The following is a 13,217-nucleotide window of genomic DNA, read 5'->3' on the forward strand; positions in this document are numbered from 1 at the left end:
GTGCCCTATATGTGCTGCCTGGGCTCCCTGAGCCCTATAGACCCCACAGAGACGCCCACGCGTACCCTGACCATATGGGATGTGTGCCGTGTGCCCTATATGTGCTGCCTGGGCTCCCTGAGCCCCTATAGAGACCCCCAACATGTACCCTACCATTATGGGATGTGTGCAGTGTGCCCTATAGGCCCTGTGTGTGCTCCTGCCAGGCTCCCTAAAGGAATATATAGGGACAGCCGGGGACCCTCTGGTGCATTCGGAGACCCCTATAGCACTGCATGCACACCCCATGTACGACTGCCACGGCAATGCCTATAGTGGTCCCTATAGGGATCCTGAGGGCTATCCTATAGGGCCCTACAGGTTCTGGGCTGTCACCTAAAGACTCTAAAAGCGCCTCTTCCATACCACTGTGGTGTCGCCTATAGAACCCCCCATAGCGCCCCCAACAGGCCACTGTGGTGTCCCCTATAGACTCCCCCATAGTGCCACAAATGGGCCTCTGTGGTGTTCCCTATAGAACCCCCCATAGCGCCCCCAACAGGCCGCTGTGGTGTCCCCTATAGAACCCCCCATAGCGCCCCCACGGGCCGCTGTGCTGTCCCCTATGGGAGTGCTATAGCACCCCCAATGGGCCTCTGTGGTGTCCCCTATAGAACCCCCCCATAGCGCCCCCAGCAGGCCGCTGTGGTGTCCCCTATAGAACCCCCCATAGCGCCCCCAGCAGGCCGCTGTGGTGTCCCCTATAGACCCCCTCCTTCCATAGCGCCCCCTGCCGGTTCCCCGTGGATCCCGGCCCCGCCCCCCGTGGGTGCCGGGACAAGGCCGCCGCTGTGGGAGCGCCGGGGCGGGGCCGTCTCCCGGCAACGGTCGCCATGGCAACGGCACAACAGCGCCCCCCCCCACACCCACCCTTCAAGGGGCGATGGCGTGGGTGGGGGCCCGCCGGGCTGGGGGTTCTTAAAGGGGCGGCGCCCGCAGTGCCTTAAAGGGGCCGCTCCCGCCGTGACGCGGCGGGCGCCGCCCGGGCTGGCGCAATAACGGCTGGCACGGCGGGCCGGGCACCGCCCGAACCCCCCCTTCTCCGCCGGGCAGGGACCCAGGGACATCCGGGCTCCCTGCCCGCTTTCAAACCGGGGCCCCCAGGCCCCGCCCTTTCTCACCTTCCCTGCCCCGCCCCACCCCCGTTTCCCAAGGGCGTTGCCCCTCCACGCGCCCGAAACGGGACCGGGAGGCGCGGGGGCAGCGGGTGCCCGCGGTGTCCCCCGGCACGGGGGACACTCTGCGGGGGTGTCCCCACCCCGAGACCCGGGTCCCTCGCTCCACGTGTCGGCCCGAGCGCTCCGAGAGCCGGGCACCCCCCGGGATGGGGACCCCCCCAGGATGTGGCGGTGTCCCCGATCCCTTCCCAAGCACGGACCCATTCTCCTGACGCCCAAAACGGGGATCCCGCCATCCCCCTGCTACACCCCTCCACAAAAATAGGGGACCCACGTGTCGGGGTGCCCCCGGAATGGGGAACCAGGTGTCCTGCTGCCCCCGAACCCCCCAAAACCGGTGATCCCAGACATGCTGCCCCGGTCCCACACCGGGACTCGCGCATCCTCCCGCCCCCCGGAATGAGCAGCCGGGCGTGTCCCCCCCTCACCCCCAAAGGAACCGGGCACCGACTCATCGTGCCCCCTCCACACCGCGACCGGGCCATCCCGGTGCTCCCTCCGCCCCAAGCAGGACCGAAATGTGTGCCGGTGTGTCCCCCCCCGAGGGTATCCCACCTCCCCCGGAGCCCCCGGAGCCCCCCGTGTCTCACGATCTCGCCGATGAGCACCAGCCCTTGCGGGTGCGGCTGAAGGCGACGCAGGTGCCGGGGCAGCTCTGGGCCCCGCTGGACTCCATGGCGGGACCGGGCGGCACCGAGCGGGCGGTGGCGGCGGCGGCGGGGGGGAACGGGGGAACGGGGTGGGGGGGGGGGGGGGAGCCGGGGCGCTGGCACGGCGCGGGGGCGGGGCCTGGGGGCGCGCGCCGGCACGCGATTGGCTGGCGGGGGCGCGGGTGGGCGGGGCCTGGCGGCGGGGGAAACCCCTATTAGGCATGGGAGAATGGAGGGGGGGAGCCCCGGGGGAGGGGGGCGGGGCCTCGGATCACGTGACCGCGCGGTGAGTGGGGGGGATCCCGGCGAGGGGGTCCCGGGGGGGGGGGGCGGGGCTTGGAGCGGGGAACCCCCTGCGATGATTGGGTCGGGGTCCTGGGAGGAGGAGCTGAGGGTGGGCGTGGCTTAGAGCGGGGGAACCCCCTGCGATTGGCGGGGGGCGGGGCTTGGCGCGGGGGAAGCCCCTGACGGCGGCGGGAAGGGGACCCCGAGGGGCGGGGCTTAGAGGGGGCAGGGCCCGGGGGGGTGCCGGGATTTGGGGGGGGGGGGGGGGCGTTGGGGGTCTCTGGGGAGCCCTAGGAGAGCCTCTGGGGGGGCCTGGGGAGGGTCTGGGGGTCCCCGGGGCCGTTTGCCGCCGGGGCCGCTCTCGGTTTTGGGGTGACTCAGCGGATGCGGGCAGCGCCCTGCGCGCCGCGAACGGACGGAGCGGGGCGGGGGGATTGGGGGGGGGGGTCCCCACCTTTATTGAACCCCCCAAAACGGGGAGGGGGGGGGGGCAACATCTCCGTGCGACCCCAGGACGCGGGGGGGGGATGGGGCAAAAACCAGCGGCACCGAAATGCCCCCCCCCCCGGGCTTGGGGGGGGGGGAACCCCCCCAAAGCACCAAAAAACGGGGTGCGGGGGGGGGGCTGTGACGTCACCTTCCACGTGTGGGGGTCCCGGTCAGTGGGGGGGGGGGGTTCAGGGGTGCAGCCCCCCCACGAGGCAGAAGCAGGGCTCCCCCCGCGGGGAGCTGCCCACGCGCAGCCGCAGCTCCCCCCGCGCCAGCGGGGATGGGGGCGGCCCTGGGGGGGGGAAGAGGGGGCGTCACTTCCGGGGGGGGGGCGGGGCAGGGACACCCCCCGCCCCTCCCCCCATCGCCCATCCCCCATCCTTAGCCGGGCAGGGGCTTGGGGCTCCGGGCTGTACCACTCTGCCGCTGTGGGGGGAGGGGGGGGGCGGTGGGCTGTCTTACTGAGCTGGGGGGGCAGGGGGATGAACCATCCGAATTTGGGGGGGGGCACTGGGGTACACCGCTGTGGTTTGGGGGGGGCAGTGGGCCGTACCACCCGATTTGGGGGGGGCACTGGGATATAGCAGTATATTTTGGGGGGCAGTGGGCCGTACCACTCGATTTGGGGGGGGGGCACTGGGATATAGCAGTATATTTTGGGGGGCAGTGGGTCGTACCACCCGATTTGCGGGGGGCACTGGGATATAGCAGTATATTTCGGGGGGCAGTGGGCTGTACCACCCGATTTGGGGGGGGGCACCGGGGTACCCCGCTGTGTTTCGGGGGCAGTGGGCTGTACCACTCGATTTGGGGGGGGCACCGGGTACCCCGCTGTGTTTTGGGGGGCAGTGGGCCGTACCACCCGATTTGGGGGGGGCACCGGGGTACCCCGCTGTGTTTTGGGGGGCAGTGGGCTGTACCACCCGATTTGGGGGGGGGCACCGGGGTACCCCGCTGTGTTTCGGGGGGCAGTGGGCTGTACCACCCGATTTGGGGGGGGGCACCGGGGTACCCCGCTGTGTTTCGGGGGGCAGTGGGCTGTACCACTGTGCTGGCAGAGGGGTGATTTGTGCAGCTGTGTTTTTTTTTGGGGGGGTGGGGGTCTCCCCTAGACCCAGTCCCACCCCGTCCCCACTGAGCTGGGGGGGCCCCGCGGGGATTTTGGGGGTCCCGGGGGTGGGGGTCTCACCGTGGGGGCGGCGCAGCAGCAGGCGCAGGCGGCTGCCCCCCCCCCGGATGCGGGCCAGCGCCTGCGCGTGGCTCATGCCGGCCGTGGGGGCCCCGTCGATGGCCAGGAGCTCGTCACTGACCTGGCCCCCCAGGGACCCCCGAAAGTCACTGACCCCCCCCCCCGACCCTGGCCACCCCCCCAGAGTCCTCACAAGCCCCCCACAAACCCTACCCCACCCCCCCCCGCGCTCCCCACAGGAACCCCCCCCACGGGCCCCCCCCCAGTTTGTCCCAGTTCCCTCAGGGCCCCCCCAGCTCCTGGCAGAATCCTCACTGCCCCCCCCGGCCCCACGGAGACCCCAGCCCCACGGAGACCCCCCAGCCTCATGGAGACCCCAGCCCCACGGAGACCCCAGCCCCACAGAGACCCCCAGCCCTATGGAGACCCCAGCCCCATGGAGACCTCAGCCCCACAGAGACCCCAGCCCCACGGAGACCCCAGCCCCATGGAGACCTCAGCCCCATAGAGCCCCCCAGCCCCATAGAGCCCCCCAGCCCCACAGAGACCCCCAGCCCTATGGAGACCCCAGCCCCATGGAGACCCCAGCCCCACAGAGACCCCCCCAGCCCCATGGAGACCTCAGCCCCATAGAGCCCCCCAGCCCCATGGAGACCCCAGCCCCATAGAGTCCCCCAGCCCCATGGAGACCTCAACCCCACAGAGACCCCAGCCCTATGGAGACCCCAGCCCTATGGAGACCCCAGCCCCACAGAGACCCCCCAGCCCCACGGAGACCCCAGCCCCACAGAGACCCCCCCCAGCCCCATGGAGACCCCAGCCCCACAGAGACCCCCAGCCCCACAGAGACCCCCCCCAGCCCCATGGACACCTCAGCCCCAGAGACCCCCCCAGCCCCATGGAGACCCCAGCCCCACAGAGCCCCCCAGCCCCATGGAGACCCCAGCCCCACAGAGCCCCCCAGCCCCATAGAGCCTCCCAGCCCCATGGAGACCTCAGCCCCATGGAGACCCCAGCCCCACAGAGACCCCCCCAGCCCCATGGAGACCTCAGCCCCAGAGACCCCCCCAGCCCCATGGAGACCCCAGCCCCACAGAGCCCCCCAGCCCCATAGAGCCCCCAGCCCCATGGAGACCTCAGCCCCATGGAGACCCCAGCCCCACAGAGACCCCCCCCAGCCCCATGGAGACCTCAGCCCCACAGAGCCCCCCAGCCCCACAGAGACCTTCCCAGCCATATGGAGACCCCAGCCCCATGGAGACCTCAGCCCCATAGAGCCCCCCAGCCCCATGGAGACCTCAGTCCCATAGAGCCCCCCAGCCCCATGGAGACCCCAGCCCCACAGAGCCCCCCAGCCCCATAGAGCCCTCCCCAGCCACACAGAACCCCCCAGCCCCATGGAGACCCCAGCCCCATAGAGCTCCCAGCCCCATAGAAACCCCCCAGTCCCATAGAACCCCCAGCCCAATAGAAACATCCAGCCCCATAGAGCCCCCCCAACCCCATAGAAACCCCCAACCCCATAGACCCCCCTAGAGCCCTCCTCAGCCCCATATAAACACCCAGCCCCATAGAACCCCCCACCCTATAGAAACACCCCAGCGCCATAGAAACCCCCAGCCCCATAGAGACCCCCAACCCAACAGAGCCCCCCGAACCCCACAGAGCCCCCCGAACCCCACAGACCCCCCCAGCCCCTTTGGCCCCCCAGGCCCCCCAGCGCCCCCCGTACCTGGATGCAGCCGCAGCGCTGGGCCGGGCCCCCCTCGCGCAGCCCCCGCACGAAAACCCCGGCGGGGCCGGCCCGGAGACTGAACCCGAACCCGGCCGGGCCCCGCGGCAGCTCCACCCAGAACGGGGCCGCTTCCTGCCACCAGTACACACCAGTACACACCAGTATAGACCAGTACACACCAGTACAGACCAGTATAGACCAGTACACACCAGTAACCCGGCCGGGCCCCGCGGCAGCTCCACCCAGAACGGGGCCGCTTCCTGCCGCCAGTACACACCAGTACACACCAGTATAGACCAGTACACACCAGTACACACCAGTATAGACCAGTACACACCAGTACACACCAGTATAGACCAGTACACACCACTACGCACCAGTATAGACCAGTACACACCAGTATAGACCAGTATAGACCAGTATAGACCAGTATAGACCAGTACACACCAGTAACCCGGCCGGGCCCCGCGGCAGCTCCACCCAGAACGGGGCCGCTTCCTGCCACCAGTACACACCAGTATAGACCAGTATAGACCAGTACACACCAGTATGTACCAGTACAGACCGGTACACACCAGTATGTACCAGTATAGACCGGTACACACCAGTATAGACCAGTATAGACCAGTACACACCAGTACAGACCAGTATAGACCAGTACACACCAGTATGTACCAGTATAGACCAGTACACACCAGTAACCCGGCCGGGCCCCGCGGCAGCTCCACCCAGAACGGGGCCGCTTCCTGCCACCAGTACACACCAGTACACACCAGTATAGACCAGTACACACCAGTATAGACCAGTATAGACCAGTATAGACCAGTACACACCAGTATAGACCAGTATAGACCAGTATAGACCAGTATAGACCAGTACACACCAGTATGTACCAGTATAGACCAGTACACACCAGTATAGACCAGTACACACCAGTATGTACCAGTACACACCAGTATAGACCAGTACACACCAGTATGTACCAGTATAGACCAGTACACACCAGTATGTACCAGTACACACCAGTATAGACCAGTACACACCAGTAACCCGGCCGGGCCCCGCGGCCGCTCCACCCAGAACGGGGCCGCTTCCTGCCACCAGTACACACCAGTACAGACCAGTATAGACCAGTACACACCAGTATAGACCAGTATAGACCAGTACACACCAGTATAGACCAGTACACACCAGTACAGACCAGTATAAACCAGTACACACCAGTATGTACCAGTATAGACCAGTACACACCAGTAACCCGGCCGGGCCCCGCGGCAGCTCCACCCAGAACGGGGCCGCTTCCTGCCACCAGTACACACCAGTACAGACCAGTATAGACCAGTTACACACCAGTATAGACCAGTACACAACCAGTATAAACCAGTACAGACCAGTATAGACCAGTACACACCAGTATGTACCAGTATGTACCAGTACACACCAGTACACACCAGTATAGACCAGTTACACACCAGTATAGACCAGTACACAACCAGTATAAACCAGTACAGACCAGTATAGACCAGTACACACCAGTATACACCAATACACACCAGTAACCCGGCCGGGCCCCGCGGCAGCTCCACCCAGAACGGGGCCGCTTCCTGCCACCAGTACACACCAGTACAGACCAGTATAGACCAGTACAGACCAGTATAGACCAGTACACACCAGTACACACCAGTATACACCAGTACAGACCAGTATAGACCAGTACACACCAGTATAGACCAGTATAGACCAGTACACACCAGTATACACCAGTATAGACCAGTATAGACCAGTACACACCACTACGCACCAGTATAGACCAGTACACACCAGTATGTACCAGTACAGACAGTATGCACCAGTATGTACCAGTACACACCAGTAACCCGGCCGGGCCCCGCGCAGCTCCACCCAGAACGGGGCCGCTTCCTGCCACCAGTACACACCAGTACACACCAGTATAGACCAGTACACACCAGTACAGACCAGTATAGACCAGTACACACCAGTAACCCGGCCGGGCCCCGCGGCAGCTCCACCCAGAACGGGGCCGCTTCCTGCCGCCAGTACACACCAGTACACACCAGTATAGACCAGTACACACCAGTACACACCAGTATAGACCAGTACACACCAGTACACACCAGTATAGACCAGTACACACCACTACGCACCAGTATAGACCAGTACACACCAGTATAGACCAGTATAGACCAGTATAGACCAGTATAGACCAGTACACACCAGTAACCCGGCCGGGCCCCGCGGCAGCTCCACCCAGAACGGGGCCGCTTCCTGCCACCAGTACACACCAGTATAGACCAGTATAGACCAGTACACACCAGTATGTACCAGTACAGACCGGTACACACCAGTATGTACCAGTATAGACCGGTACACACCAGTATAGACCAGTATAGACCAGTACACACCAGTACAGACCAGTATAGACCAGTACACACCAGTATGTACCAGTATAGACCAGTACACACCAGTAACCCGGCCGGGCCCCGCGGCAGCTCCACCCAGAACGGGGCCGCTTCCTGCCACCAGTACACACCAGTACACACCAGTATAGACCAGTACACACCAGTATAGACCAGTATAGACCAGTATAGACCAGTACACACCAGTATAGACCAGTATAGACCAGTATAGACCAGTATAGACCAGTACACACCAGTATGTACCAGTATAGACCAGTACACACCAGTATAGACCAGTACACACCAGTATGTACCAGTACACACCAGTATAGACCAGTACACACCAGTATGTACCAGTATAGACCAGTACACACCAGTATGTACCAGTACACACCAGTATAGACCAGTACACACCAGTAACCCGGCCGGGCCCCGCGGCCGCTCCACCCAGAACGGGGCCGCTTCCTGCCACCAGTACACACCAGTACAGACCAGTATAGACCAGTACACACCAGTATAGACCAGTACAGACCAGTATAGACCAGTACACACCAGTATAGACCAGTATAGACCAGTATAGACCAGTACACACCAGTATAGACCAGTACACACCAGTATGTACCAGTATAGACCAGTACACACCAGTATAGACCAGTACACACCAGTATGTACCAGTATAGACCAGTACACACCAGTATAGACCAGTACACACCAGTATGTACCAGTATAGACCAGTACACACCAGTATGTACCAGTACACACCAGTATAGACCAGTATAGACCAGTACACACCAGTATAGACCAGTATAGACCAGTACACACCAGTACACACCAGTATGTACCAGTATAGACCAGTACACACCAGTATAGACCAGTACACACCAGTATGTACCAGTATAGACCAGTACACACCAGTATGTACCAGTATAGACCGGTACACACCAGTATGTACCAGTATAGACCAGTACACACCAGTATAGACCAGTACACACCAGTATGTACCAGTATAGACCGGTACACACCAGTATAGACCAGTATAGACCAGTATAGACCAGTACACACCAGTATGTACCAGTATAGACCAGTACACACCAGTAACCCGGCCGGGCCCCGCGGCAGCTCCACCCAGAACGGGGCCGCTTCCTGCCACCAGTACACACCAGTACAGACCAGTATAGACCAGTACACACCACTACGCACCAGTATAGACCAGTACACACCAGTATGTACCAGAACACACCAGTATAGACCAGTACACACCAGTAACCCAGCCAGGCCCCGCGGCAGCTCCACCCAGAACGGGGCCGCTTCCTGCCACCAGTACACACCAGTACAGACCAGTATAGACCAGTACACACCAGTATGTACCAGTACACACCAGTATGTACCAGTATAGACCAGTACACACCAGTATGTACCAGTACACACCAGTATGTACCAGTATAGACCAGTACACACCAGTACACACCAGTATGTACCAGTATAGACCAGTTACACACCAGTATAGACCAGTATGCACCAGTATAGACCGGTACACACCAGTATAGACCGGTACACACCAGTATAGACCGGTACACACCAGTATGTACCAGTACACACCAGTAACCCGGCCGGGCCCCGCGGCAGCTCCACCCAGAACGGGGCCGCTTCCTGCCACCAGTACACACCAGTACGCACCAGTATAGACCAGTTACACACCAGTATAGACCAGTACACACCAGTATGTACCAGTATAGACCAGTACACACCAGTAACCCAGCCAGGCCCCCCGGCAGCTCCACCCAGAACGGGGCCGCTTCCTGCCACCAGTACACACCAGTACAGACCAGTATAGACCAGTACACACCAGTACACACCAGTATAGACCTGTATAGACCAGTACGCACCAGTATGTACCAGTACACACCAGTATAGAGCAGTACACACCAGCATAAACCAGTACACACCAGTATAGACCGGTACACACCAGTATGTACCAGTACACACCAGTATAGACCAGTACACACCAGTACACACCAGTATAGACCATTTACACAGCAATTATGCACCACTATACACCTGTTACACACCAGTTACACACCAGTTACACACCAGTATACACCAGTTACACACCAGTATACACCAGTTACACACCAGTTACACACCAGTTACACACCAGTATAACCTGTTACACACCAGTTACACACCAGTTTTGCACCTACAAACCAGTTACACACCAGTATGAACTGGTTACACGCCAGTATACACCAGCTACACACTGGTTTTGCACCTATAAACCAGTTACACACCAGTTACACACCAGTATACACCAGTTACACACCAGTTACACACCAGTATACACCAGTTACACACCAGTAAGTCCCCAGGGCCATGAGGCCACTGCATCCCCACCCTCCCCAGTCCCTCCCAGTGCTCCCAGTTCCCTCCCAGTTCCCTCCCAGTGCTCCCAGTCCGTACCTGTGTCCCGCTGCTGGGGCTCCCCAGGAACGGATCTGGGGAGAGAGGGGCTCCCAGTAAGGACCAGTAACCACCAGTATAACCAGTCAGTAACAACAAGTGCTCCCAGTAACCACCAGTAACACCCAGTATAGCCACCCAGGGCTCCCAGTAACCACCAGTAACACCCAGTATAGCCATCCAGCGCTCCCAGTAACCACCAGTAACACCCAGTATAGCCACCCAGGGCTCCCAGTAACCACCAGTAACACCCAGTATAGCCACCCAGCGCTCCCAGTAACCACCAGTAACACCCAGTATAGCCACCCAGCGCTCCCAGTAACCACCAGTAACACCCAGTATAGCCACCCAGCGCTCCCAGTAACCACCAGTAACACCCAGTATTGCCACCCAGCGCTCCCAGTAACCACCAGTAACACCCAGTATAGCCACCCAGCGCTCCCAGTAACCACCAGTAACACCCAGTATAGCCACCCAGGGCTCCCAGTAACCACCAGTAACACCCATGCTCCCAGTATAGCTGCTCAGTGCTCCCAGTAATGCCCAGTAACACCCAGTATAACCACTCAGTGCCCCCAGTGCCCTCCTGGTGCCCTCCCAGTGCCTCCAATCCCCCTCCCAGTGCTCCCAGTGCCCTCCCGGTGCCCTCCCAGTGCCCCCAGTACCGGCGGGCAGCAGGTCCCGGGGCTCAGGCCCCACAAAGCTGGTGGCGGCCACGGGCTCAGGGGGGGCCCTGGGGCCTGCGGGGGGGGGACAGTGCACCAGTGCTCCCAGTAACCTCCCAGTGCCCCCCCAGTGCTCCCAGTAACCTCCCAGTGCCCTCCCAGTGCTCCCAGTAACCTCCCAGTGCCCTTCCCATCCTCCCAGTGCCCTCCCAGTAACCTCCCAGTGCCCTCCCAGTAACCTCCCAGTGCTCCCAGTAACCTCCCAGTGCCCCCCCAGTGCCCCCAGTAACCTCCCAGTGCCCGCCCAGTGCTCCCAGTGCCCTCCCAGTGCCCCCAGTGCCCTCCCAGTTCCCTCCCAGTGCTCCCAATTGCCCTCCCAGCCCTTCCCAGTATGCCTTAATCCCTCCCAGTCTCTCCCAGTCCCTTGAATCACCTTCCCAGTGCCCACAATCCCCATTCCAGTCCTTCCCAGTTCCCCCAGTCCCCCCCTGTCCCTCTCCCACTGCTCCCAGTCCCTCCCCCAATGCTCCCAGTCCTCGCCCAATCCCCCTCAGTCCCCCCCAGTGCTCCCAGTTCCCCTCAATCCCCTCCCAGTGCCCCCCAGTCCGTCTCCCAGTGCTCCCAGTGCTCCCAGTCCCCTCAATCCCCTCCCAGTGCCCCCCAGTCCCTCTCCCAGTGTCTCCAGTCCCCCCCAGTGCTCCCAGACCCCTCAATCCCCTCCCAGTGCCCCCCAGTCCCTCTCCCAGTGCTCCCAGTCCCCTCAATCCCCTCCCAGTGCCCCCCAGTCCCTCTCCCAGTGTCTCCAGTCCCCCCCAGTGCTCCCAGACCCCTCAATCCCCTCCCAGTGCCCTCCAGTCCCTCTCCCAGTGCCCCCCAGTCCCTCTCCCAGTGCCCCCCAGTCCCTCTCCCAGTGCTCCCAGTAGCCGCACCCAGTCCCCGCAGCAGCAGCACCAGGTCGCGCTCGCGGGGCCGGGCCCGGGGGGCTCCGCGCTGCCCCCGGCCCGGGGGGGGGCTCGGCCCGGGGGGCGGCGGGGGGGGGCGGCTGTAGCGCAGCACGCAGGAGCCCCCCACCACCACCACCACGCTCACTGGGGAGGGGGCACCAGTCAGGGACCCCCGGACCAGTCAGGGACCCCCACCACCACCACCACGCTCACTGGGGAGGGGGCACCAGTCAGGGACCCCCGGACCAGTCAGGGACCCCCACCACCACCACCACGCTCACTGGGGAGGGGGCACCAGTCAGGGACCCCCGGACCAGTTAGGGACCCCCCCACCAGTTAGGGACCCCCACACCAGTCAGGGACCCCCACCACCACCACCAGGCTCACTGGGGAGGGGGCACCAGTCAGGGGCCCCCAGACCGGTCAGGGACACCCACCACCACCAGTCAGGGACCCCCAGACCAGTCAGGGACCCCCACCACCACCAGTCAGGGACCCCCAGACCAGTCAGGGACCCCCACCACCACCAGTCAGGGACCCCCAGACCAGTCAGGGACCCCCAGACCAGTCAGGGACCCCCACCACCACCAGTCAGGGACCCCCAGACCAGTCAGGGACCCCCACCACCACCAGTCAGGGACCCCCAGACCAGTTAGGGACCCCCACCACCACCAGTCAGGGACCCCCACACCAGTCAGGGACCCCCACCACCACCAGTCAGGGACCCCCAGACCAGTCAGGGACCCCCAGACCAGTCAGGGACCCCCACCACCACCAGTCAGGGACCCCCAGACCAGTCAGGGACCCCCACCACCACCAGTCAGGGACCCCCAGACCAGTTAGGGACCCCCACCACCACCAGTCAGGGACCCCCACCACCACCAGTCAGGGACCCCCACACCAGTCAGGGACCCCCACCACCACCAGTTAGGGACCCCCCAAAGATGGGGACCGGGGACCCCCGGGGGGAGGGGACACCCCGGCCCCGCCCCCCGCCCCTCCCCCCTCACCGCTGGGCCCGGGCGGCGCCTCCGGGGGCGGCATGGGGGGGGCGGGGCCTGCAACCAGGGAGAAACCAGTAAGGGACCAGTGAGAGACCAGTAAGGGACCAGTAAGAGACCAGTAAGGGACCAGTGAGGAACCAGTAAGAGACCAGTGAGGAACCAGGG

General features: G+C 63.1%; 2 protein-coding genes across 2 annotated transcripts; both read right to left on the reverse strand.

The window, feature by feature from the left end:
• Positions 1–2,814: 2,814 nt before the first annotated feature.
• MAGIX (MAGI family member, X-linked) lies at positions 2,815–11,561 on the reverse strand. Its single transcript, XM_068178623.1, has 5 exons — positions 11,538–11,561; positions 11,105–11,179; positions 5,563–5,697; positions 3,831–3,951; positions 2,815–2,933 (listed from the first exon to the last, which is right to left on the reverse strand). The coding sequence occupies exons 1-5, from the start codon at positions 11,559–11,561 to the stop codon at positions 2,830–2,832; spliced, it is 459 nt and encodes a 152-aa protein (XP_068034724.1). The 3' UTR covers positions 2,815–2,829.
• On the reverse strand, positions 4,545–5,438 carry LOC137467144 (scale keratin-like). Its single transcript, XM_068178700.1, has 4 exons — positions 5,415–5,438; positions 5,288–5,362; positions 4,914–5,055; positions 4,545–4,561 (listed from the first exon to the last, which is right to left on the reverse strand). Exons 1-4 carry the CDS (start codon positions 5,436–5,438, stop codon positions 4,545–4,547), a joined length of 258 nt encoding a protein of 85 aa, XP_068034801.1.
• Positions 11,562–13,217: the final 1,656 nt, after the last annotated feature.

This window comes from Anomalospiza imberbis, unplaced genomic scaffold, assembly GCF_031753505.1.
Source record: "Anomalospiza imberbis isolate Cuckoo-Finch-1a 21T00152 unplaced genomic scaffold, ASM3175350v1 scaffold_52, whole genome shotgun sequence".
Taxonomy (NCBI): domain Eukaryota; kingdom Metazoa; phylum Chordata; class Aves; order Passeriformes; family Viduidae; genus Anomalospiza; species Anomalospiza imberbis.